Here is a 27,457-nt window from a genome sequence, read left to right on the forward strand (position 1 = left end):
AGATGAAGCAGTTCCCTTCCCCCAGGACACAAAGGAGGCACACCACATCAACCACTGGGGCTCTGCATCCTGAGACAAGGGCAATCCTAGCCATGAGGCACACCAGAGACGTGCTCAGAAGATCCTGGCAGTGAGACGTGGCGCAGTCTGACCCTTCTAGCTCTCTCCTGCGCTGACTGCCAGCTCCTCGGCTTCCTCCAGCTCCAACAGCTCTGCTCCATTTTTGTTAACAGCAGAGCTTACCTGCTTGATGGGAAGAAACAGGGAACCAAATCCCACCCCAGAGAGGCTCATCCTTAGGGAAATGCGGGACTCTGATATAACAACTCCCCACCACAGCCACCTTCTCCCTGACCTAGTGAGACGAACCAGCAGTTTCCAAACCCGGTGGCTCCCCTCAGGGCACGCACTGCTCGTGCTGAAGCGAACCCACACCTCACCCAGCTGGAAGACAAGCAGGGGAACTACGCGCACACCCCTCCCCCTAGAGCCCCTCTGCCAGAGAAGGCCTCAGGGTGTGCGCTGAGGTTCCCTCGTCCACGGAGACCCTCGGCCCACAACGCGACGAGTCCCCACCGCCGGCGGGTCACGGCCGCCGCCCCGCACCACGCAGGCGCAACCACCCAACCCGCGCGGCGTAAATAGCACCCGGGCTTTTATAGCGCCCCTTCCCGGCAGCCCCCGCGCCCGGCCGCGCTGATTGGCCGTAGGGCGGGCGGGGGCGCGCGCGCGCGGGCGCGCGGGCCGGAGGCGGGAGGGGCCGGGCTGGGCTGGGCTGGGCTGAGGGAACGCAGCGCCGCGCGCCGCGTCGCGCCGGGCCGGTGAGCGCGCACGCCCCCGCCCCGCCCGTTTCCGTTCGCCGCTGCTCGAGCTCGGGCCTGTGGAGCAGGAAGCGGCGGGAGCGAGACCCAGCGCAGGCCGCAGGTACCGGGGGGGGGTCTCTCCGCCACCCGGGGTGGGGGGGACGGCTCGCCGGCTTTCTCCCCGCTCCCTGCACTTCGCGGCGCCTCCGTCGCTGCCGCCGCCGGGTGGGGCCCGCCCGCCCCCGCCGGGAGCCCGCGCCGCGGCCTCCGGGCGGGGGCGGCCGGGCCCGGCCGAGCCTCTCGCCGCCGCGTCCTGGCGGCATCGCTCGCACAAAAGGGGAGGGCGTGTGCGGCGGCCTGGCCGCCCCTCCGGGAGCCCCCAAGTTTCCGGGGCCGGTAACGGGGCCTTTTCCGGGCGGCGGGAGCGGGGGAGGGGCGGGCGGGCTGGGGCGCGGCCCTGGCGGGCTCCCCCCTGCTGGAGCCGCCCGCGCCTCGCTCGGCCCTCGGCGCCTGGGCCGCGGCGGGGACCGCGCTCCCGCCAGCTCCGCCGTGGGCGGCGCGGAGGCGGTGCTCCTGTCCCTGCCTGTAGTCGTCCGTCCTCCCCCCCGTCGTGGGGTGTGACACGAGTGGGCACCGGGCGGTGGGGGTGACCCGGCTGACTGGCAGCTTGTTGTGGTGACGTCACCCGGGCGCGCGGGAGGCGCCGCCACGCCGGAGCGCGGAGTGGGGCGGCGGGGGGGAGCCGGGCCCTCGGGCCGGGACCCCGCGCGACCCGCCGGCTGCGCGAGGCCTGGCCGCGGGGCGTTAGCGCCGGCGGAAACGCCGCCCGGTTCTGTTGGTGTTTAAACTTTGAGCTGGTGACGGCAGCGCCTGTCGGAGCGACGCTGAAAACTTTCGGTTGGTGGTTTTTCCTGCAGCCGGTGCGGGCCCGGCGGCCCGAGGGCACGCGGAGGGGCGCGTAGCGAAGAGCTCGGGTTTGGGTTAAAACAAACTACTAACGCGGTCGGCTTCGCGTGGCCCGACAGCCCTACCTTAGCCTGGCAATTACCCAGCTGAAAATTATGCGCTACCTAACCCTTCTTTGCCAGGAACCTCATTCCTTCAAGGGCGAGAGGAACCTCGGCACTACTGCGGTTGTATTTGGGTCTGAAAAAAACCCCCGAAAACTTATTATAGAAGTTTACAGAGTTAAAGTTACTACGGGGACTCGGGACAAAGTATTGTCCCCAGTCGAACAGTGCCTTAACTACTCTGATATCCCTTTAAGTTTGTCTCTGCGAGGTGTCTGGAACGAGGGTTTGTTTGTTTTTAGTCGCTGCCTCATATCCAGCTTTTGTTTCTCTCCCGGTTCAGTTCACCTGTTTGTGGCAGGGAACCCTTCGCGAGCGGCGGTTCCCACCCGCTCTTTCTGCATGTGATGCAGGATTCAGAGAAAACTAAATCCCGAGACCTACCGAGGGAATGTTAGGTTGGTGCTTTATTTTTTTCCCCCAGAGCTTAGACTAGGTAGCAGTTCTGCTGTCTGTGCGATTTTAAAACAGTACACTTCGTCTAAAAGCGAACTTTTATAAACCTCTTTTTTACCTCAGAAATCTCAAAAATTAGTTTTACTTGTCCTAAATGTTGTTTGTGACTCAAAGTATTAAATTCTCTAATGCCTTTCTTTCGGGATTTTTTTCAGTAGAGAAATATGAAGTCTCTCCCTCCCTGAAAAGATTGTTTGTGAAAATATTTACTTTCTGTTGAAGGCTCTTCTGATGCATCTGTGTGCCCTCCTCCTGCCCTGTTCTGGCCTTACCCAGGTCTCCAGCCACACAGCACTAGTGTTTCTGTTTCAAATACGCAGACTAATTCTGGCTCTGATTTGGACCAAGGTTGTGTGTCTAAAAAAAGAAAAATTGCCATTAGCCTTATTTCATTGTAATTAGTTCACTGGAATGCTTAACAGCGTATCCAGCATAAGTGCTTGACATAAATAATATAAATTGGCCATTAAAATTAATTTAACACTAGAATACATGGGGGTTTTTAAAAAAAATTTCTCAAGACATAAATGTACCTTCACACAAGGGGTAAAAGTCATTCAGTCACAGAGCTAAGCTGAGCAACTCTTACGTTATCCTTCCTAGTTCACCAAACTCAGGCTCTGGCCGAGTGCCACAGCAATTGAGCGCCAGAGGCGGGGAGTTCTCTGAGCCAGGAATTGACAGTAAAAACATCCTAAATGATCTTAACTGCCACCAGGATGTAGGACTAGCGATAGCTCTTCAGATAAGCAAATTCCAAATAAAACCAGTTTGATAGTTTGGAGGGGCTTAGAAATATCATCTTTCCTCATTTTTTTAATGGTGACTCGTGTTTTTTCTACTTTTTACACTTCATCTTTTTCTCTCAACATATTTATGTTGCCCCAAGCCCTGTTGGCTCGTCTTTATGGCGTTTCTATGGTCCACTCAGCCCTAGAAATTTCTGACCTTGACTACTACCTTCTCACTAGCCTATGTATCTTCTCGTTCAGTCTCTCTCTAACATTTTATTCACTGCTGCTGTGGTATCAATAGGTTCTTTCCCAGTCTCCACTCAGACACTACCTTGTACCTCTTAAACTAAACTCTAATCTGGCTCGTGTTACTCCACATCCATTTAAACTCTCATTTACCACTCTGTTGTCTTATGACTTGTCTTCAAATGCAGTTTAGGTAATGTGGAGGAAAAGTTTAATCAGTGAGTTTGAGGAAGTTAGCGTGTCGATAAAGGCTAGCCAGTATGCCCTTTAAATCTTAAATTGATCTGTGATGAGTCTGTCCTTGTAAACAAGTAATAAGGGTGAAGCCCCATAATACAGCACAGTGCTGTGCACCCGATGACAGCTGACCTTCATTCCCAGGGATACAGCTATGCAAATGCACACACCTGAATGCATGATGAAAAGCCTCTGCTCCTTGCCTGTTGGTGCGATTCCTCTCCCACAACACTGGACGCTGTATAAATAGCTAGGTAGCTAAGTAGGAAGAGGTAGTTGCTTGTTACTTTTGGGATCATTTCAAAAGTAAGCACGAATATCCCAAAAGACTGTCTCCGGTACACTGGTTAAGTTATCATTGCTTTAAGCCATTTTACACCACTGTTAGGTGTCTGGGTGCCTTCTGACCTTGGTGCCATCTCTGTTTTCACCTCCTTCTGAACTATGAACAAAAGCTACCAAAAGCATAATTGAAGTTGGTAGAACAACTCTGATCTGTCCATCTTCTCTCTGTCCTTTTCCTACCACCGTGTTTTCACTTGAGACAGTAAAAGAACTAAGATATCCATAGACCACCTTTTAATTAAGATATTTGCCATCCACTGTTGCATACACATAACTAACAGCCAGTCCTTCCTAAGTGAATAATCTAATTAAACTAATCAGAACAAGGTTCACTGTCTTTCTCTGACCAGCCTTCATGACCAAGGTCCCTAGTAGAAGGAACAGATGGAGAGTCACTAGTATACCAAGTAAAATTGGGCCCTACACCCACAACAAATGTGAGGTCTGTCTTTCCTCAGGCTCTGACAGTTGTGGGGGGTTGGTTTGCTTTTTTTTATTGTTGTTTCTAATCAGAAACGGGGCTGAATTCAATCTCTTTGCTCAGTTAATTAGCAGTGCTTTGCAATAATAAATAGTTCTGTCTCACCTGACAGTCTACTGACTGATTGAACTGTCACATTTGGAGCAGATCTCGCTTCACAGTTTTAAGGAAGGTTGTCTTTGCATGCGTCAGTGGTTTGAAAGAACTAGTGGCTCTCTAAGTACCAGCTATCTATGTTTGCATTCTTTGCTAATGTCTCATTTTTCTTATATTTTACACCTGGAGGCTCTTTGTTCTTCACCTTCTATCTGCTCTGTTGAAATTGTGTGAGATGAGAAGCATGTCTTACATAGGATCTCGACTTGGTACTGACAAAATGAATTGTCTTGTTTTTTGAACCTCACTCCAAAAGCTGTTTGGAAAGGCTGGGTTCCATGTAAACCACAGCAGAACTAGGCTTCTGCGCTTGAAATTGAAAATGTTGTTGGGAAGATTTTAAATTATACTGTGGAATGTTGACAGATGAGAATGAGCACACAGTTTGGGATAAAGAAAGTATTAGAAATAAGAATACAGCCTTCAGAAAGTTCAAGTCATGGAGTTGACCAGAAAAGTAAATAAGAACGTGAACTCTGGCAAGTCAAACGAAAAATATAAGGACCCGCCAGAAAGGCTCTGAGCAACATCATACTAATAGCAAAAAAAAATTTCTTTTCCAAGTACATCAGAAGCAAGAAAGTTGCTGGAGTCTGGAGGGCCAATAGATGATGAAGAAGTGAAAGAAATATTTGATGATGAAGCCATCAGTAGAAAGCTAAATGACTTATGTGCGTTCCTGTTTACAGTGAACCTCCAAAGAGGTTCCTATGCCAGAAATTATCTTTATGGGGAACAGGACTCATTGGAAGATCTGTCTCTGCTTGAACTGTCAGCAAATAAGTTTTTAGAGCAAAATGATAAATATAGTTACAGAAGGCCATGACCAGATGGTGCTTGCCTAAGGGTTCCAAAGGAAAGTTGAGGATGGAATGACCAAATTATTAATTATACTATGTAACTTCTCACTTAATACCTTGAAGCCAGAGAAGTAGAAGACTGTTTACAAGGTAGCAGTTCTTAAAGGTAGTTCAGGATATCACAGAGTTCAATGCCTTTTTAAAAAATAAATTCTAAAAAAAAAAAAAAAAAAGTAAACAGATGGACTAACAGCTTAGGGTGGGAGAAAGTCAACATGGCTTTTGCAAAGGAAACGATGCTGTTTAAATCTACTGGAGTTTTTGAATGACTTGACAAGCTCAGAGAAGGGAAGTTTGGGACAAGAGAAGAATAGGGATCTGTGTTGCACCTGTACTGTTTAGCATACTCATATATGATCTGGTGAGAAAGGTGTTGAGTAGTAAGGGAAGACAAGACAAGAGCTGACTAGGAAGAATTATAGCTCAGCCTTCTGACACCGAATTACAGGCAGTAAAATGTTAAATAAAATTTGTTCCAGATAAATACAAAGTTGGGGGGAAGGGGGGGAATCTTTGTTTGGTTATGCACCTGTGGGGTAAAAGTTAATTATTGCCACTTAAGAGGAAGAACTTGTCATAATGCTGTGAAAATGTGAGTTTAATGTTCAACAGTGATCATATGAGCACGTGTGAGGGGCTTTGGGGAAGGGAGTAAAGAAGATAACATCGTAGCTCTCGGTTCTTAGCACACTGTTTACTGTGGTTTTGCACGAAGGAAGATGGACTTTGAGGTACAGTGCAACTGGAAAAGCAAAGAAGAGCCTGAGAAGAATGATCAGGGGTAAGGATTCCATACAAGGGATGCTTAAAGATTTGAACCCTTCGGCTTGGCAAAGATGTGACTGAGCACAGTCTGGTCTAGATCAAAATTGATGGTGCCTCTCCCACAGTCTGTACTGGGATCGCAGAATGCAATGCCACAAAGGGCTTTGAATGACAACGATTTGCGCAGCTTCGGAATCAAACGGATGAAATCACAGAAGAAAATGCTATCAAATGGTCTGTTGAGCACAAAGATTAAAAAAACTAATACTCCCAAGCTGGAAACAGAGACAATACACTTGCAAAGTTATCAGTGTGTTTGCTCCTTCTTTTCCTCTTAGTCATCTGAGCTACCTGTGTGTGTCAGGCAGGGTGCTGGACTCGGGGGGTGTTTGATCTGAAACAGTGCAATCCCAACAGATGTCTTGTGGTGGGAGAAGGGGAGGAACACAGGTGAGAGTGTCAGCTATGGGTACAAAAAGATGGTGGTCTGGAAGAGTTGGTGTTAGTTTCTCTTGTCCATATCTGCCGCCAGCTACGGGGAAGTGGTGGGTACCTAAAGACAGCGATCTCACCCATGCAGAGCCTGCCTTTTTCAGTGTGTGGGCACCTCACATCCCCTTTGATGTGCTGGAGGTCTCTGGGCAGAGAGGATACCAAGGAAAAAACTAGCGCAAATGGAAAGCGTTTTGCAGGTTGCACATGAGTGGAAATCCACAGATCTACTATGATGACCTCAATATTAAGCCCTAATCTCATTTTGTGCAAAGTAGTCTTGGGACTCAGTATTGCATAAGAGAAGTACTCTCCTAAGTCATCGTACCTACAGATAACAAGGATCTAGTCAGTAGGGGCAAAGTATCAAGAATGTCAAATGAGGGTGGAAGGACAGCAATGGCAACCACAGGTCCTGAGGACAAAATACTGCTTTCTGCCCCCGTAGTCCCAGCTTTGCCTTCAGCCTTGGAGAGGGACTTGTCATGGTAGAGTAAGGCAGGGAGAAATGCTGGAATTAGTTGTCTTTGCTGGGTTCTGAAATGGTGTTAATTTACTAATTATATAGAAATAGGGAGGTAAACAGCATAGGGGTGAACTTTGCAGATAGTCGAGAACAAAGAAAACTTGCAGTAGACCAGAAGGACCTTGCTGAGCTTGGTGTTTGCAAAACAGGATGCACGGTGACAATGTCAAGACACAGTTCTGCTTGCGCATATTGCCATTTTAGTTGCTAACAATTTTGGCTTAAACAGTCTTAAAAAAGATGTTTCAGGAACCTCCTTTTGTGATATTTTTCCTTGATCAAGTGTTGAAAGAGGATTAAATAACCTGACTTGGACAGGAAATGTAGACATCTGTTTTGTTTGCACTTTAAAAAAAATGCAAGAAAACCGTATGGATGAAATAGGAGAACAGTAGAAACCGAAAGTAGAAAATACAAAACAGAAGCTCAAAAGCATGAAAAGTAACTGGGAGAAAAAGGGAGCTCAAAGAGAAACCTTTGAGTAAGAAATTATGGATCTGAGAAGTTGAGATGTGGTAGAAACAGCAAAGCCTTGCTGTGTGCCCTGCTGGGAGGCCTGCCTGCCTCTGCTTTGAACCTGGCTCATCCCCAGTGCCCTTGTCCTTGTTTTAAAGACTGACCGCTCAGGCCCCAGCTTTTCTCACCGCCACTTAGGATCTTAGAGAAATGTCTGTAGTCATTTTCTTCCTTGGTTGCATCTCTTCCAGATTGTCCTTTTTCCAGTTCTGCTATAGTTATTCTTCATAGGGACGCTGTTCTATAGTTTAATCATCCGCGTTGCCCTGCTCTGAGTCATTTCCCGTTCCTGTACAGCTTTTTGACATGGGGAGGATCACAACTGCAAACAGAGTCAAAAGATGCAGGTGTGTTTGTGGATTCCTACATCAGCTTAATGATTTCTGTTTTGTTCACTTTTTCCCACTTCTTAATACTTCAGAGTGTTGAGCTCTTTAGTGTTGAGCTTCTATTTTAAAGGAATTAACTATATAACCCTAAAATATTGCCCTTGAGTAGCAGTGATCAGCTCTGAGTCCATCATTTCATATAGGAAGTTGGGTCTGATTTGCATCATCGGTAAATTTTGTTGTATTTCTGTTGTTTCTTGCTTTTTCAGGTCGTTTAGGAATGTCAAGCTGTGCAGGTTCCACTGGTGGTCTTCTGTGAGAGCTGAGCGTTTCTTTCTGTTTGGTTTCCTGTCTTGTGCTAGTTATTTATCCATACACAGGGAATTTCCCTGTAATCAGGTATTTTGATTATCACTTTAAATAAATTTTTAAAAAAAGTTGAATGGTATTGCACAACCAATTTGGCCAGACTCGGTAATTTACACCTCTGTTTTGATATACCTCTCAGCTCTGAAGCTCTCTGGCCTGAGAATGGAGGGGTTTTATATAATTTTTTTTTCCAGAAAGCTCTTTACATACTGCAGCAGTTAAGGAGTCTGAAAGAATGCTAATATGCAATAATCATAAAGAGAAGTAGGACAACCTTAATGATTATAATCCCATCAGACTAAGACATCAATCCCAGGTACAATAATGGAATAAGTAACAAAGTGTTCAGGAAAGAATTAAGGCACGTCGCTCAGCCTGGACTGGGGGAAGTAGAAACAATTAGTGTTAATTGTTTCGGTTTGGTTCTTAAGTATAGGTGTTCATCTTGGCCTTAGGTTGGCACTTGACAGTAATTGCATGTCATTTTCAGTGAGACACTAAGCCAGTACAAAATCAATATGGTTCATATTAAATTTAGTGGAAAGAGGGCAGCTTTGAAAGGCAAGAGGAGACTGAAGTGAATCTGTGTCTAGTGAGAACACAAAGGAGTTAGCTCTTGGGCTGTATTTCTTACCAGTCACCTGGAAGAAACAAAATACCAGTATGAAGAAATTTGCAGACACCAAATAAATGAGGAAGTGACAAATAAAACCTCCTCACTAATGCAGAAAATGTAACTGCTGGAGCAGGAAGCCTGGTAGGGGATTCTCTGTTATCACCTATTTTAAAGTCAAGATAGTCTGCACCCGAGTTAATGCAAGGAGTGAAACGTGTACCGGGGAATGACCGAGCTGCAGCTTGTTTGCACTTGAAACGCAGCTCGGGGTGCGGTTCTCTGATATGGCATGAGTGGGTATAACAGCACACCCTTGTCAAAACGGGGGCATCTGGGCTCCAGCTCGGTGCCTTTGGGGCTGTGATGGACAGGGTGGGATGGGAAGATATGCAGTGCTGGGCTTCCAAGGGCCCTCCTGGCTGAAGCACTTCACCACTTTGTTACTCCTTATGCAAGGAGCAGCCAGCTGATAGATCAGCCAGGCACTACTGTCAAAGGTGTAAAGGTATTAAAATAAAAAAGCTAAACCCAACTCTATGCTAGGATGCTTCAGTCTGGAAAGTCTGTTATGTGAGCAGCAGGAGGGTGAGCGAAGTAAACTGTTCGCTCTCTTTCCATTTCGGAGTTAGGAGGCAGTAAAAGAAACTAATAGGGACCTTTTTGAATTTGAAGGAAGTGGCTTTACACACAATGTGTAATTAAGCTGTGGGAACTCCCTCCCACAGGATGGTTGTGAGTGCTGGAAGTTTACATGGGTTCAAAGGGAGTCTGGACAAGCTCATGGAAGACAAATCTGTTTGAGGTTACCAAATTCATGGGAACCACATCTGACCCAAGAAGCTCCTGAGCTGAAAACGGTTGGAGGCCGGAGAGCATGGAGGGGGGAAGCTTGTCGTTCCTTTTTCCTTCCCTGCTTTTCTGTAGGAATCCGCTCCTAAGCTGATCCTGAATGCCAGGCGCTGAGGTGGAGAGACCTAAGTCCCCAGCTGATGTACCCGTTTGTATGTGTGTAGACCCGTAGCGAAGGACGGTCTGTGAGTCTGTAGATGTAGGAAGTGTAAGTTTAGCTGCAGGGACAAGTTGGTCCTCTGGTCAGCATCCGTGCTGGAGCTGCTTGTGGGACACAGTGCTAGGTGTAGAGGGTTGCACAGGTCATGGCTTGGGCGTTTCAACAAAAGAGAGTTTGTGTGTTCCTGGGAGAGTTTGATTGTGCTTTGAGGCATCGTTCCTGTAAAGCACCGGCAGGTGGACTGTACAGGGAGGAGGGCAAAGCAAAATGTTTTGCTCTTTCCTCTGGTGGTTAGAAACCAAGAAAATCTCTCAGAATCCAAAGCATTTTTCTTCTCTGAGAGTCAGTTCCATTGTGTGTTGTCATACAGGATTTATCCTGAAGAGGAAAGCAAGGGCAAAGGCTGTAATTTGATAGGATGAATCCAGCCTTGAGACTTCACATGATATCTCAGATTAGACATACTACGTCCGCATGACACACAACACGGATCTCGTACTGACTGCCGATTCAGGTTTCCTCAAAAACTTTGCGCTGGCAGGCTTTATGCTGGATGAGGTATCTCCTGCCCTACTTCAGCCATTGTAAAGGCAGCATGAACAGCACGCTGTGTGCTTAACTGAAATGCATTGTATACCCGTGCCTATCAAACACGAATTTTGTACTTTTGCATAACTCTTGATGACTATAAAATTCATCAGTCATTAAGGGTTCACCAGGGCTGGCACTGACCCAATGTTGTTAAGACCTAGTGCAGTTATGCTGACCCTGCTCCCAGTTCTGGTGATGTAGTACAAAGAGGCTTGAGCTGGTTATTTGTGGAGTTAGCTGAGACCTGGTGAGGTTTATTAGCTGGGGCTGTAACACAGCTATGCTGGTCCCAATTTAAAGCTGGCTCTGGAAATGTACAGCTGTATTTGCAAAGCACTTTTCCCAAACTAGTAAAACTTGCCAGACTTGAGCATGGTTAACACACACTCGAATAAACTGCTAGCAGAAAGCTGAACGCTCAACGCACCCTGGCCGAGGACCTTCCTGAAGGACCTATGCCCAGTACTTTAATCCCATTGGATACTACACTGACCTTCTGTGTCAGTTTTTCAATTGTACTTCCGTCTTATAACAGAAAAATTCTGCTTCTCTGTGGATTACATTTAATGTGCAACATCAGTAGCCTGCCCTGTGCTTTGCCAGCTTTGGGACTTGATTTTCAAGAGTTACATTTCATAGGTAACCCTCAAAAAAAAAAACCCAGCAGATATCTTTTTCTTACCAACTGTTCCCACATAGCGCCATAGTTAGAAATAGATCTATTTCGCAGTACTGTAAAACTGGATGCTGGAAGGAATATAAATATAGTTGTTTCCCAAAGGCCTTGTTAGCAACACTGTAAATAATGTGGGTTATCAGTTTATGAATGCAGGTGTCCACAGGCAGATTTGCACACAATGAAGTAAATTTCGGTTATTGAAATAAGCTGTGTTGACCGCCTCCGTTATAGCAGTGACTGCATTGTGTTTTTAGTGTTTGTATTCCAATGGTTTGTAATTGAACTCTATTTCTAACGCAGTAATATTTGATTTCAAGTTGTACACGGTACAAAATGAGCATGATCACTCAGCATGGAGTTCGTCTGGTTTTACTTTCAGTGCAGCTGTACAGATGAGTTCTATTCTGGATGTCTTCAGAAATAAAGACAATAAATAAGTGGTCACTTGCAGCATGTTTTGGCGTATGTAGTTCTTCCAGGATCTTATAGGAGCTCTGTAGCAGAAGGGTGGGTTGTATCTAACTCCTTTATGTGATTGGGTCACCTTTTTTCTTTTTTTTTTTACTTTTTTTCTTACTCTTATTGCAGTCCCAAGGCTGTTTGCTGCCCATTTTGCAACTTCTGTAAGAGGTGAATTGGGGTCATAGTTTCCTTTACTTCATAACTGTTGCTGTTTAAGAGCATGGCCATCTGTATGGGTTGTATGGGAAAAAAAGCATGATAGCACACGTAGGCTTGTGTATGCTCAAAGAAGCTGATTGAAGGTAGCATGAATAGTGTTTCAGAAGCAAACTGCAATGTTTCTGACATGTGTTTATGCATACTTTCACTAACGAAAAGTGTAGGGACAAAAAATATTACAAAATGTATAGTTGCTGACATTTTCCATTGGGACTTCAACAGAGGAGCAGATTGAGACACTTGCCTCCTGTTGGCAATGGAACAGCTGGGAGATGGGGGAACCCTGGATTCTGCGCTAGAGGAGGGTGGATTTTAGCAGTTACATCCTTCTGCCATCCTCCTCCTGGCCTGTTTGCCTGCCTCCTCCCCATTCTCTGCTCATGGTCTTTGGAACATTTCCCCCACCCAAATGCTCCATATTCAGTCTCAGTTTCTTCACTGTCTGTATACAGCTGCCCTAAAAGCAGACCTATTTGCTTTGGGGCTGATCTGCTTTCTGTTCCAAACTGCTTTGAGATTTAGGTAGTTCTTGGTTTTGATGCCAGACCTTGCTAAACAGCCGAAGAAAACTGTGGGAAAAGCCTGCTCATCCATGTCCTCTTCATCACTGGAGTCTTTGGGGCAACTCATTCCTCCTTCCCCTCAAACTTGAACAAAAATGAGTGTATTTTAAGAGTAAATTCAGGTCCTGGTGCAGAGGCAGTTCTTGCCTGTGGTAGGTAGAGGGCAGGGCTTGACTGGTTGGGGTAGGGGACACGTGAGTAGGGTTTCATCTTGTGGTCACTCAACTCTTCTCTTGTTCCTCCTGCTCTCCCAGGGCAGGGCTCACTGACTGAAGGGGGAAATGAAGCAAGTGAGAAGAGTGCCAGGCTGTAATTCACTCAATAGCAAACTGTTTAAGTGCTGAGGAGTCAGCAGCAAAGCAGTCTTTACAAGATTTCAAAACCCTCGCTTTCCAACATTCTGGTTTTATGGACTTCAGCAAGATTAGGTAGGAAAGAATTTAAAAGATGTTTCCCCCTTAGCATCAGAAACATCATTAATGGTCCTGCTGAACTGCTTCTGCTGAGTTCTTGCTAACATATGCAGTAATGCAGATCTTTTTTGACAAAGCTGTGCGTTATACAAGGGATCTGCCCGTATGGCATAGCAGGCAATATAAAGTTGGTAGTAGTTGATTGGTAATTGAAATTAAATCTAGTCAGGATACCTATGTGAGGGTAAAGGGCTATTTCTTCCACCTTATTACTTTCTCCAGCATGAGATCCGGAGTGAGGCAGGCAAACTGGCGTGTTTGTTACCAGCTTATCCAACTTCAGAATGTCAACAGCATGTCCACAATCCTCACTCGTGCTGCATGGCCTTGGGATTTGCAGGAGTGGAGGCACTGGAAATATTGTTCATTGGAAAAATAAGTAGCATGCTGAAGAGAAAAAGCAAATCCCATTGCAGTAAACAATAGTACTTGGGGGAAGAGTACATTTAAAATATGGAAAAAATATTTTCCCCATTTCTCATTCTTCTGGAGTATTTGCTGGGTTCTCTTAACAAGCAGGGCTTTATGCTGCATGAGTCTTGGAGCGTCACTGCACTTAGAAATAGCAGCCTCGTGCAACAAGGACATTAGTGTGGCAACTCTCAGCAAACAGGAGCTCCTTGTGTTGTAACCTCCTGTGATGTTAGTGGGATTGAGTAAACGATGTCTAAAGCTCTTGTAATACCTGTGAAAGGCACTGGCCTAGGTGGAAGAAATGTCATAATTGAATCTCTTCCATTGAGATGAGTCACTTGGGTCGTTTTGTGAGAGTTTCTACTTTGAATCCAGCAGACTAGCTGGTTTTAAGAATCCTATAAATGCAAAGGTGGGAGGAGTCGTTCATTTAAGAGTAGGAAAAAATGCAGATCTGTCGTCTTGCTGCAGAAGACAGCACAGATTCCCCTAGGAGATTGCTGCAGCCATTCTGCTGTGCTCACTGGGATAGAATATTTCTTGCCCAGTGTTCTGTGTGCATCATCAGTAATGCTGCACCAGCAGCTTTCTGGATTTATTGGTTTCTCCCAGCTCTATACATTGTGTAAAAGGATGAATGTGTAGTACTTGTGTTCAGTTACAGGCAGGTAGTGGTAGCTTGGATTTGGTCTGTTTGTAATACCCTCTTAGGTAGTTCGTGTAGTTTTTTTTACCTCTAAGTGCAGACACATACTCACTGGTGACAGGCTGGGCTGCAGCAAATACTAACTTGCATGTAACGTAAGTACTGTACATCTTAAATTAAACTTTTTAGGCTAGCAAAGCGCTTTTTAACTCCCACATACTGCTGGTCCAAATTTGATCTATTTCCAGGCTTCAGAATACTTGATTAAGAAGACCAGAGCATGTCAAAAGGCAGCAGAAGGACCTGACTGCTGTGAATGCTGTTAGTGTTGTCCTTGTAAGCTACACTAAGATGTAGCTCCATTCTAAGCAATCAATTTCTTTCTCTGTTGTACTTCAGAGATGTTGCTTTTCTGAGTATTTGCCAGACCTGACAATCCCTTACAACTACCTACTAGATAGGAATGTATTTTTTAAACTAAAAATAATTAGTTAAAAGATGCTGATCTGTACACTGAATCCTCCAAATTATGAAATTATTATTTTAAATACGCTAATGCATGGATTATGGGATGCTGTTGCCGTGGCCAGGGGGTTGGGACATTGGAGCACCACTAAACAATTTCCATACACATGAGACCTTCAGCGATACAGCCAAGTTGAATCTGTCATAAGAAGAAAGTTGGGTGCAGGCTCAACAGCAGTGTTCCATCCTTGAACATCCACAGGTTGAATAGAAGTGAAGTATATTGTTCTGGCAGCAAGTAAGGGTTCAGCCTCACCAGTGGAGAAGAAACTTCAAGTACCATAAAGCTGTAAAGTTTGTAACCGCTGATGTCAGGAAGAAACAAGTGGTTGTGATGTGTGGTGACTTCCTTCCGAGGCTGATGGAGAGGTCTGTCCGGTGATCAGACCTGACATCCTGAGGTGTCTTATGCCTCCCCAGTATTTATAATCTGAGCTGTTTCTGAAAATTTGGTGGGGTCCATAAACAAACTGGCCTCAGCCTGTGCTGCACACCCAGGGGAACGCTTGAGGTAAACAAATCAAAAGCAGTTCCTAGGGCTTTGGAGGTAGGTGAAGGCTTCAAGGATATAAGTGGTGATCTTTGCATCCTGAATTTTATATGACACGTTTGTTCCAAGGACATTATGCAGAAGGAATTCTTCTGTGGTAATGCTCTGGAAGGTGAAACTAAAGTAAGAAAGATGAGGGTGCCATAGGTCACCAAGAAAAGGTAAGGTGGTCTGAGGCATTTGTGAGTGTTCGGCAGGATCCTCTAGAAGTTGGTGATGAGGGAATTTTAATTACCTAGATATTATTCACTGTACTAGATGGAGGGGACTGTTCAGCAGGTTTGAGGTGCCCTGGTGACTGTTCTGCACATAAAACGGCTGTGAGGAGGGGAGAGTCTCATGGGGTGGATCCTAAGCAGTGGGAAGGAAGTGGTTGAGCATACACTGCTGAAGGGCACCTCGACTGACAGAGTGGTCTTCCACGTTGGGTCCCAATAATGTCAACAGATCTCAGGAAAGGTTCAGGCAGGGAGAGTTTTGTGATAGACTTTTCTCAGGAAAAATATATTGAGATAAAATAAAACTCCTGAGATAATTTTATATATACATAAATAAAATTTTCTAGCCGTTTTTTAGGGAAGGGTTTATAGAAAGCACTATAGTAAATGATTATTTTTTTACACAATTGCAGTTTTCTTGTAGACTTTAGGCATAAGTATATAGAAGGCCAAAACATAAAATGAGATTCAACTGGCAAGGAACACTTAAAGAAAAATCTAGAGTGATGGAAGTATTTAGAGCAAGATAAAGGAAGAGTTGATCTGATAATCCACAGAAAAAGACGGTTATCCATAGGTGATGCCGAAAGGTCACCTGCCCTAGGTGCTATTGCAGGTAACACCAGTGATCAAGGGCCGGGGCCCCAGCCTCTAGCACAGGAGGGAGAAAGAGGGAGGGTACTGGGGAAGGACAGGTTATCCCATTCCGTCATCCACCTACTTTGTCTCCAGTGTGGTTTCATCAATGACCTAGATAATTAGCTGGGAATCATGATTATTAAACTTGCATCTGAGAAAGACTGTGATTAAGCTGGAGGACAGAACTAGAACTTGAAGGTAGAATAAAACATTAATCTGAGGAAAGACAAATAAAAGCATGACAGTAGAATGTCCAGCTGTGTGAATAAAGAGCAACTTAATATGTAGCAGTCCTAATGTAAAAAGGTCTGGGAGTTATCGTGAGTTAAAAGCTGAATGTTTCAACAGTGTTGTCTTTGGGGCGGGGCGGGGGGGGGGGAGATGAGACAGATGCTGTCAGTATGGTGTTTAAGCAACAGTATATCCTGGAAGATCAATAAAATAATCCTTTAGCTCTAGTTCATGTTTGTAAAGCCCTAGGTGAAATACAGGCTTCAGCTTTTGGGCTTCATGCTTTGGGAACTTTGTGCCAATTGGACTATGCCCAGAACGAAGCAACAGGAAAGTCTGGGAAATATGATTTACAGAGAAGTTTACTTGAATAAACTTGAATTGTTTTGTCTGAAGAGAAGCCTATGAAGGCATGTATTCTCAGTTGCACTAGGGAAAGGGAATAATCTATTCTCCTGTGCCCATGACAAATAGGAAAAACAGTAATGAGCTTACGTTACATCAAAGAAGGTTGAGGATACACATTGTGGGAAATTTTCTCATAGTAAATATTGTGGAGCACAGGAGTAGACAGCTTCATAGGTTTTGTAGGACTCAGCATTACAGCTTTTAAGGGCAGATGAGACAAAGCTGACAGCAGATAGAACTTGTAAGTAGTTGATCTTGTACGGAGGACAGATGATTTCCAGTTCTGTAAAAATCAAGTATTACCATTGCAAGAAAGTATTCAAAACCATCTAAAACCACTGTAAGAAAACCTTTTAAAGTTTGGATCATTTTAAACCTCCCAGAAATGTAAAAAAAACCCCAAAACCCTAAGGTAAATAACTTGAACGTGTGTACATATATATTCACAAGGTGAAAGAAGCTCATTTTAGAGATAGATTTGGATTACTTGAGCAGTTGTCTGACAAAGGTGTGTTCTGCAAGCCCTTGAGCCCTTGCTGCTTGATGGGTTGAAATGGTCCTTCTCTGTTTGCACCTGGAGCAGAAGTACAGAACCTCTGTAATATCCACTGCTTCTTCCACCTAACAGTACTAAAGGTTGCTTTTAGATGTTTAGTTTTACCTTTTTACTTAATTTCGTAAGGCAAGTGAAGAGGCAGAAAGGAGAAAACATTTTTGCTATGTCCTTTAATTCTCTTTTATGCTTCAAGCCTTTCTCCTCTCACCAGCAGCCCTAATCATCCTCATAGAGCTTTGTACTGGGATTGTCATGGCAAAAGTTAACTCACAAGGGTGCTCTCTCTGTGGTATTTTGGTCATACAATGGTAGGTATTATGGTGGTGTTGCTGTTTGCTCCATTTCCAAGAAGCTTCACGGGATGACTAAGCAGCTTCCCCTGGAGTGCCTTCATGTTATGGAGAAGAAAGTAGTTCATTCCTGTCCGTTGTAGCCAGGTCCCTCCCTAAATCTCTGGCTTGTTCCTACAGCAGTTGCAAATAAATGCCTAGGGAAAAGTAAGAAGGGAGCAGGCAGATATGTAGTGCTTCCCAAAGTACTCGCATACTTTTACTATGGGGATGTTCCAAGGCAGATGTGGTTTCTGCGTTCAACTCATGCAGGAAACTTCTTCCATGTACTTGCCCAGTCTCTTTTAGGCCTGTATAGATTCCTTGTGTCCACAACATCCTCTTATTGGAGTTTCCAAGGCCCATTGCCTTCTGGTGGGCTTGAGCCCTCTTCTACTATCCTTGTGTCAACCCCCTTGCATTCATTTGTGGGAAGTGAAGGTGAACAATCAATCCCTATCCATACTAATTGGGCCACTTGTGACTTTGCATTGGATCTGGCAAATTTCTACAATCGTCTCCTTCAGTCCCGTCCTGACTCTAGGCTTTTGTTAAACCTTTTCAAGCTTTCATACCGTCTTTTTGAGGCCAGAGTTGCATGTGAACAAGCCATGGATTTGTACGGTCCTGGTACAAATCATCCATTGAACAGCAGAGATCTGTGAGGAGCACCATGGTGGTGTCTCCTTCTGTGTCCTCCCTTTACTTAATGTAAGCTGATAGCAAGCAAAATAACCCAGTAACAGCAATGTCCAGGAAAGCGGATTAAGGAGTGGGGTGTGTACTTCCAAAATTCTTTGCAGGGTGCTGGTTGGAATTCGAGGAACAGGCTGATCACCTTGAGATCCTTCTGTGGGTGCTCTGACGTGGCAGCAGAGTGCTCCTCAGTCCAGCTGACTTCCACACAGCTTCTGGCACTTTGTAGTTAAGATGGCTTAGCATGACAAGAAAACGTTATTGCCCTTGAATTGAAGCATCTCTTATTCTGTTACACTTTTCAGAAGGTGCTCTGGGACAGTGCTGCTTGCTCACTCGCTCTCTGTCTCTGTACATTCCTATCTCAGCCTTTAGAGTAGGTACAGAAATGCTAAACCAGGCTGGTCTCCTCCTTTTCGTTACTTTTGCACCCACTGGCTCACCAGTGTGTTGACAAGTCCTGGGGAATGTTTTTCTCAGAAGGATGGGAATTTGAGCTGCTATGATTCCACATACCTGTCTGCGTGTCTAATGGACATGTAGACCCAATTTAATAGTCCTTATTAATTGGAAACTTAATGGTTGTTAATTATTAGCATCTCAGTTTAAAAGCTGCAGGGGAATAATTAATAAGTTGTCATTTTGTTTTTCAGCTATGGCAGCCATTCGAAAAAAGCTGGTTATAGTGGGTGATGGTGCCTGTGGAAAGACCTGTCTGCTGATTGTATTTAGCAAAGACCAGTTCCCTGAAGTGTATGTTCCCACCGTCTTTGAAAATTATGTAGCAGATATCGAAGTGGATGGAAAGCAGGTATGTGTACACTTCTGCAACAGTCAAAATGAACTTCATTTATTCAGAATAGCACGGAGATCTCTACTCTTCTTTAGTAAGTGGTTATTACACATGCTTAGTGCTTATGTTGTAAATATATTTTTAAATACTAAGCGTGTTCCGGGGGAAAAAAATATTGGCCTTGCTAGAACCTGCTCATATCCAATGTCTGTTTAACAACCTATTTCTAACCTTATACAAGCTGAGTTTCTAAAACACATACAGTTATTCCAAGTAAAATGTTGCAGTAGGTGGGAGGGGATGGAGCAATTCAAAGACAAGCCTACGTGCTGAGGACACTGGGCCACTAGCCTTTGGAATTGCGTAGTGGAGTCCCTGTTTCGATAGGGGCCTGGTATTGTGATTAACAAAGACTAGTTCCTGGACCGAGTGTTTTTTCACACCCACTTCTGGCAATGTGAAGGATTCTTTTTGGAAGAGATGACTGACAGGCTTCAAAGGGATTTGATTTTTGTAGTGCACATCAGCATCATCTGTCCTGCTTGTCTGAAAGAATGCAATTCTTAGCAGCCAAGCGTACCTACAGCTCACTGAGCTTCATTTTTAGTTTGTACTTCAGTAAATTAATCATTAAAATATTTCATTTTAGTTTTAAATATTTTGAAAAGTAGTTTTCATGTGTGTGACCTCTGAGTCCTTTTGTTTGCCAGACAAACATTCCAGGCCCTTGATCCAAGAGGCAGTTTTCAGAAGGCTGCTCTCTGAAAGCCGGATAGGTTACCTTCTGTGTTTGTCATGCAAGGTAGTGTGTGATATGTAAAAATGCCACTTTCCAGGATACTCCAGAAGCACACAAAGCAGAAGCTTTGCACCTCGAAAGCTCAGCTATTTTCAAACCCTTTTAGGCAGCAGTGGCATATGTCTGTTTTGTTAGCGTAATCACACAGAGCTGCCCACAGTGCCGTGGATCCTCATGTCAAGCATGTGGCAGGTTTTGGTGCTGAGCTTCCCTGTCTCGCCCCGTGCTGCAACATGTGCCTTTGCTCTGGGTTCAGGTACATCAGAACATCTTTCAGTCAGTTCTAGTTCAGATGCAGTGATGCATTGATTGAAACTGCTCAGTTTCAATCCTGATTTGAGCAGAAACTTTTTGAGCTAGTTTTGGGCTTTATGTTAAATTTTATTTCCTACTGTTACAGGCATGGATTATTTGTGGGTTTAGTCGTGATAGTTCATGCTATTTGAGCTTTTCTCTCCCATTATATGAATGGGTAAAAAAAATTTACTTTTAGACTGATACTAGAACATGTTTTTCCCCAAAGTGACAGTTTCTGCAGTTTCTGTATTTCATCTTAGACTCTGAGGACTATTGTTTAAAATATGTATTATATAAATTTCTCTTTCTTATCACCTAGTCAAACTTTCTTATTCCCTTCTGCCTGAATCTCTGCATCTCTAAATGGTTTGAACAGAGAGTCGTGCCCTACCAGCTATATGCAGCCAGTATCTAAATAAAAATGGTATGAGCAGCTTGAGCAGTGCATTTTCTATTGTGGAAATGTCAGCCGAATTTTTTTGTAACTAGATGGCATACTTTATCTAAGCACTTTGTCTTCTGAAAACTTGATTACAAAAGTTTGTAGGAGAGCAGTGCATAAGACTGTTCTCTTTGACAGCCACTTACCTCTGTCTTCCCGGAAAAGCATTACCAGAAATGTTTAGAAGCCACGTGAAGACAAAACAGCGGTGGCACAAGATGCATTTTTTCAGATAGAGACAAAGGAGCTGATTCCACTGTCATGTGAGGGAACCCTCAACAGACATCTCTGTAAAAAAAATACGAACATTTGCCACAAAATTTTCATTTGCAAATGGGAATGCAGAGGTGACTCTGAGAGGAGTAATTCTGACTGAAATACAGCAGAATTTTTTTGGGTATGCATGCAACTAAGGCTTTGTGCCTTCACAGTTTAACCAGACAGTTGCATTGCACATTCAAGCTCACATTTGGGTTCCAGTTCTGCCCATCTGTCTTTGTCTGAGCTGCTGTGAACTTTTTTCCAAAATTTTTGAACATAAGAGCTTAAACGAGAAGGAACCCGTTCTGTTGCAAAGGCAGATGCATCCGAGAATCTCAAGCAAGAGTATACTGTAAGAGCTTGAGTATAGTTTTAAAATTTCCTGGTTTAAACATCGGCTATTCCTTCTACAGTTTTAAACAATCCTATTGGGGTGTTCTCCCCTAGCTCCACCACAAGCAGAAATACTGACAACATTAGCTACTTTACTCAGTTCTTATTAACAAGGAGCTTTACACACAAGTCAGGTTTATTTCAAAGCAAATTGCAAGTGTGAATTTCTGCTGTGATGGAGTTTTAATGAATTTGTGCACAAATAAGTACAGTCTTGACATTTCTTAGTCACTACAGGTTCCAGCTGTAAACCAATTGAAAATGTGCATAATCCTAAAAAGCATCTATTTAGAGAGTCCACTTTCACTGGTGTTTCTGGAGTGTTTATCAGAGAGATTCCCAGCCCTTTGGAGCTGATTCCCTTTGATTCTTCTGTCTTTCTGTTCTGCTGGTGCCTTTTAAGTCCTTTCAGAAAATGGACAGTGGTCATGGATATTAAAAAAAGTCTCATAAGATGCAATAAATTGATTTTTGGAGTTATGGAACGTAAAGTTTCTTATACTTCTGTCAAAGTGGTTTGTCTTGTAGTTTCCTTTCAGTGTTAACTGAAATATTTTATCCACTTCTCTTGGGTTACTAGCTGCTGAATCAAAACTTCCCTGGTGATCTGGCTAACTGTCTTGATCTTTCTTTTGCAGGTTGAGTTGGCTTTGTGGGATACAGCAGGACAAGAAGACTATGATCGACTTAGACCGCTTTCTTATCCAGATACTGATGTTATACTTATGTGTTTTTCAATTGATAGTCCTGATAGTTTAGGTAAGTAGATCACTAACTGAATCAGAACTATGTCTCTGTGTCACTGTATTCCCCTTGGAAATCATGCTGTAAAATCTATTTTCATGTGCTGTAATGGTTGAGAGCATCCCTACTTTCAAAAGTCGTACCGATTTGAATGTATAATTTTCAGACATTAAGATCTTAAAGGAACCTGTATTCTTCAGCAATGCTGTGTGGCATTTTGTAAGCCTCAGCAGCACGCTCTGTTTACTCAGGGCTCTGCTGCATAATTTGAGCAACACTTAGCAGGGAGGCAGCTCCCTGGCCTAGATCAGACCCCCCAACCTGGCAGTGTTGTCTGGTGGGCCAAGGCAGCGTGCTGGTGTGCTCATCCCTTGGGAGGTGCTGCCTTGGTGACCCCAAGCAAGCAGGAAGGCTGTAGCTGCACTCTCCTCTGTCCAGGAGCACTGTGAGTACATAAGGTGTCCACTCAGTGGCATGGCCCACCCAAGGTTGCATTTTATTTTACTTTTTTTTATTTCTCCTTAAAAACTGCAGGTTCTTAATACACTTGAGACCACACTATATCCATGAAAATAGAGTAGCTCCCTTTCTATGTAAATAGGAAAGCTGGCTTTGTGTTTTCGTGCCATCCCCTCCCCATTTATTTAAGAGAGATCAACTTGAAACACTCTCTGAGTTATTGGTCTCAAATAGCCTGGGGTTTTTCGCGCTCTGCTTGATGAGTTAGAAACATGGGCTAGAACCACACTGGAGGGGGGCTCTCTCACTGGTGAAAATGATCAGAGGCTGGAGATTTATACTCTCCTAGTCTGCTTTCCAGTGCCTGTGATGGAGAAAGAGAAGAAAAGAGTTGCCTGATTTATGATTTCTGAGCTCCAAAAACATACATTTCAAAAATCTGTGTATTAGATGGGCATCTCTTCTCTGTGGAGTCCAAGGCTGAAATCTTCACTGATTCATTTATAAATATGACACGTAAATATTGATATATTTGATCTTACAAAGGCGTTTTGGAAGTGGGTAAGGAGCAGGAGATAGAGATACTCTTATCTCTAAGACTCAATGCCTCCTGAACTTTGATTTCTGTCCCTTTAAAATGATAATTACTCATCCATCCAGTGTAGTCTCCTAGTCACCTGCCTCCTGGAGTTGTGTCTTAGGAAGACACAAGAATGAGACAAAAGTGATCCAGGAAGCACAGAAATGTTAATGGAAGGATTAGTCCTGAATGCAGCTACCCCAATGGTTGAAAAGTACCATTCCTGCCACAATTCACAGAAGGTTTGAGTAAATGAGCAAACAAAATATTCCCTAAGATGTGACAGTGGTGTTACAGTCTGACTAGGGTAATGCTTGATAGCTGCTCAGTCTCATTTCTCGCCTTGCCTCCGAAGGGTAGCAGCCGTTGAGCGGGAAGTTGGGTGTGAAAGTGTCTCTTTAGAAAAATCAATGCCAGCTTGACATCTGGGAAATCCTGATCTCTCTCTTCATCACTTCTACCTGATCCTGCGTTTAGAGACATCTTTCATTGTCTCCCTCCAAAACGGTTTGAGGTTTCATTGGCAGCAGTGCTGTGGTCATGGCTGTTAACAGCTACGTACAAGGTTTGGGCTGTGCTCGCTTCTCCCTGGCAGCTGGAGAGCTAACTAACTGACCACCCTGGAAACGAGATGGGTTACTGAATCCTGGAGGCAGGAGGAGAGGGGGTTAATTAAGTCAAGTCTGATCTTGGCTATTTTTTCTGCCCTCTCCTCCCTTTCTGCTCACCAGTATCAGGGCGCCTGTGTCCCTGGGAGCAGTGGGGGGAGCAGTGAACTGCCAGACAGCTCTTCAGGTGTGCAGTGTCTAGGGGCCGGCACCCCCTGAGTACCCCAGGTGCAGCTGCAGAATTGGTGTTTCGGCTGTAGTGCAAAAACTGGCTTCAAGATGCTCGTCTAAGTTGTTCTTTCAAGCAAGAAAACAATGCCATAATAGCGGATGTCTCTTCAAAAGCTGAATGGAATTTTGTGAAGATAAAAAGCGGTTATGTAGCCTGCAGGTACATCCACCACTGAATCTCAGATGTCTGAGAGCTTCTGAAAGCAAAGCTGAATGTTTTGGGCTGTTCAGCACTTCCTGCTATATAGAATTTATTGAGGTTTTGCTTTCAAAAGCCCTCGAGTCTTCCATTTGCAATTCCATTTAAAAAAAAAAGTCATGTAGGGAGGTTATGTTATGAGGAAAAAGTTTCTTGTGTATGAGTGCAGATTCATTTGCTGCAGATAGGGAGAAATGGCAAATCTGCAAATGACTTGCACAAAGTCTTTGTTTCTGTGCATCTGTAATTAGTGCGTAGAACAACATTTCTGCTACAGTTAGTGGGAGAGTTCGGAGAGGTTGTTTGATGTTGCTTGATAAAAGGAAAAAGTCATGTAAAAACTTAGGCTTCAGGGTCATACCGATCTTTAGCTTCTGGAGATAAATAAAATGTTTCTCTTGAAGCAAAATATTCCATAACTGTACTTCAGAATTCTACATGCTGTTCTTTGAAGTACCTTATGCTAACCCTTGTCGAGTAGCTACTGAGAGATGTAGAGAAGCCAAGAGCTTAGGTGTCCTTCAGCCTTAAAATTGCCATAGACAGGCTTGTCTTTTTTGGTAATACCAGAACAGCTCTATTTGCTTCCCAAATTAAGAGTAGAAAAAAGAGCATCAGTGTGGATTAGCAAGCTAAAACCACTCAGGCAGCAGGTAAAAGCTTTGAAATAAAACTCTCCCCAGAAGTGGGTTTTAGTACAGTCAAATGTCTATTTATTTTTTTCAGAAAACATCCCAGAGAAGTGGACCCCGGAGGTGAAGCATTTCTGCCCCAACGTGCCTATCATCTTGGTAGGAAACAAGAAGGACCTGAGGAATGACGAGCACACAAGACGAGAGCTGGCCAAAATGAAGCAGGCAGGTTCCTTTCTGATAGTCCTACAATAAATGAAGAAAGTTTATAGCATTGTACCAGAGCATGAAATGGGCACCCGCAGCTTGCTGCCAGCTCCCTCTGGGCAGCGTAATGAACACCTATCCATGACAGAAACCAGAAAGTATATGTTACCTTTAACTGGGTGTTTCTTTTTTCATATTTGGAGATTTAATTTTTAGAAAAAGGCGTTCTCAACAATGAAAACTGGGGTTACTAACAGTCAGCTGCTCTCCGTGCTGGAAAGCTGGATCCCTGAGGTAGAAAGGAATTAGGAGACATCAGCACATCAAGTGCATGCACACTCGAGTTGTTCTTTATTTCATATGTTCAGGAGGTGAAAGGGAACAGTTTTTATTGGTAGGTGTTTGAGGTGATAACCACAGGTGCTGTAGCTCATTCCTGAGCCTGTCACTAGCTTTCATTTTCAGATCGTGTCTGAAACCCCCAGCTTGGGTGTGGGACTGCAAACACTCCGCCCCATCCTGGAGTTTTTGCTCCTGTTGCATAATACTTGTTTTTATACAAAGGCTGAGGCATTAATTTTGGGATTTGGTCTAGGCTTTTGTTACAATTGTGGCAAAGAGTTGCGTAAATGTTTCCTCTGAAATAAGCAATCTTTTGCTCGAGTTTCAAAGGGTTTTGCAGCCTTTAAGCTCAGAGATGGGAGAAAACCAAGCATGTCCTCGAGCATTGGCGCAGTACGCAAATATAAACCCTGCCTGTGTAATCCAGGCTGAGGCGCATGCTGCATCTGAAGAAAATAAGCAAATTTTATTTTAAATCTGCCTTTATGATTTGAAGGATTGCTCTCAGGGGAGCAATTAATTATTAATTAACCAATTAATTATGTTCATTGAATCCAGGAATTCCTTTGCCTTTGTTGGGAAGGTGGGTGGGACAGGGAAGACGGGTGCGTGTGGCTTTCAATTGTTCTCACCTGTGGCTTTTGTGCCGTTACAGGAGCCTGTCAAACCCGAAGAAGGAAGAGATATGGCAAACCGCATCGGTGCATTTGGGTATATGGAGTGTTCGGCAAAGACCAAAGACGGTGTGAGGGAGGTGTTTGAAATGGCCACTAGAGCTGCTTTGCAAGCCCGGCGTGGCAAGAAAAAGTCCGGGTGCCTTCTCTTATAAAGTGTGGCCAGAGGAAGATGGCCAAAGCAGCACCCTGCACTTGAGTAATTTTGAAGTGCTGTTTATTAATCTTAGTGTATGATTACTGGCCTTTTTCATTATCTATAATTTACTTAAGAGATTTAAAAATCGAGTCATCTTGCTACCAGTATTTAGAAGCCAACCATGATTTTTATAACAATCTGCATCAAATTCATCTGTGCACCCAAGGTTAACCTCAACATTCCTCTAACAAACCTTTTCTGCACTCACAGGATATGCCAGGCGCTAATTGAAGACAATTCTCTATCTTCTTCTCTCTAGAAAGAGAAAAAGCTGTCAACACACAGAGGATTGGTCTGTAACTACTTTATAACTAACGTCCTATTCTAATTGAGTACACCAGTTACATGGCTGTATGTGGAATCAAGTGTAGCTTCAGTGCTATCACATTTAGGAAGATCTGATTTTCATGGCTCAGTGGTGTAAAACATTAGTTTGAAAATGTGATCACTCTGAAATGACCAAGTCCCATTCAGCTAAGGAAAAGTGAGGGTTCTGTGGTTTCATGTTAGTTACCTTTTAGTTACTGTGTAATTAGTGCCAGTTTAAATGTATGTTACCAAAAATAAATCTATTTACCCCAGCTTAGATGTAGTATTTTTTGTATAATTGGATTTCCTAATACTGTTACTTGTAACCTCTGCGTTAAGGTGTTCTGGGTTTTTTAAGAAACTGTATTTGAAAATAAAGTCCGATGGAAAGCAGCTGATCCTCTTCCCCTGTTCATTTGTAAGAGTCTGACCCATTGGAATGATTTGATGGTCTGCCACACCCGGGAGGAGTGTTTTCCATGATGTGCCCTAGGGATGAGAAAAGACAGCCTGCTCACACTCAAAGCTTCTGAACTGTTCAGTTGCCTTAAGTTCATTGCTGGACCCAGTTTCAAAACTTTAAAATAAAAAAAAAAAAAGAAACTTTTTGTGTAAGTTTGGTTACCATGTAGTGATCAGACTCCTAACCTGTGAACTTCTTGCTGTTCTGCAGCCAACTAAACTCTTTCTGTATTTTCATTTTTCCAACAACTAATAGAATAAAGGCAGTTTTCTAAGCTCCCTGTATCCTGGTGTCTGTATTCCTCACTCTGGGTTTTTGGCCCAGCGCCTGACAGCCTGAATCAGAAAATAGCATTTTTGGTACAGCTGTGATAGGATTCGCTGAGCAGTTTGCAAGTGCTTTAATAATTATTTTTGCTTCCCAGCAAGTGATACCCGTGGGCTGCTCGCAGCGGTTTCCGGCTGCTGCAGCAGAGCAGAGGTGGAATCCCTCGCCCTGCCTGGCCCCTGCGGTGAGTGGCAAAGCTTCCCAGGAGCGTGTTTTGATACTCAGCTGGTCTTAAGCATGGGAATAGAGGAGCAGGAGGAGGCTGTGTAGGAGGGGAGTGTAGGAAGAA

The 27,457-nt window shown here is 44.1% G+C and overlaps 1 protein-coding gene across 2 annotated transcripts; it reads left to right on the forward strand.

Annotated features, from left to right (window-relative positions):
- The first annotated feature begins 777 nt into the window (after positions 1-777).
- On the forward strand, positions 778-27,125 carry RHOA (ras homolog family member A). 2 transcript variants are annotated; one of them, XM_068408561.1, is made up of 5 exons: positions 778-924; positions 18,863-19,020; positions 21,833-21,953; positions 24,742-24,872; positions 25,852-27,125. In XM_068408561.1, exons 2-5 carry the CDS (start codon positions 18,865-18,867, stop codon positions 26,023-26,025), a joined length of 582 nt encoding a protein of 193 aa, XP_068264662.1. In that variant the 5' UTR covers positions 778-924; positions 18,863-18,864; the 3' UTR covers positions 26,026-27,125. The 2 variants fall into 2 exon arrangements, with proteins under 2 accessions (XP_068264662.1, XP_068264663.1); XM_068408562.1 differs by lacking the exon at positions 778-924 and adding an exon at positions 1,576-1,700.
- The last annotated feature ends 332 nt before the right edge of the window (positions 27,126-27,457 follow it).

The sequence above is a fragment of the Nyctibius grandis genome, chromosome 10 (genome assembly GCF_013368605.1).
Source record: "Nyctibius grandis isolate bNycGra1 chromosome 10, bNycGra1.pri, whole genome shotgun sequence".
Taxonomy (NCBI): Eukaryota; Metazoa; Chordata; class Aves; order Nyctibiiformes; family Nyctibiidae; genus Nyctibius; species Nyctibius grandis.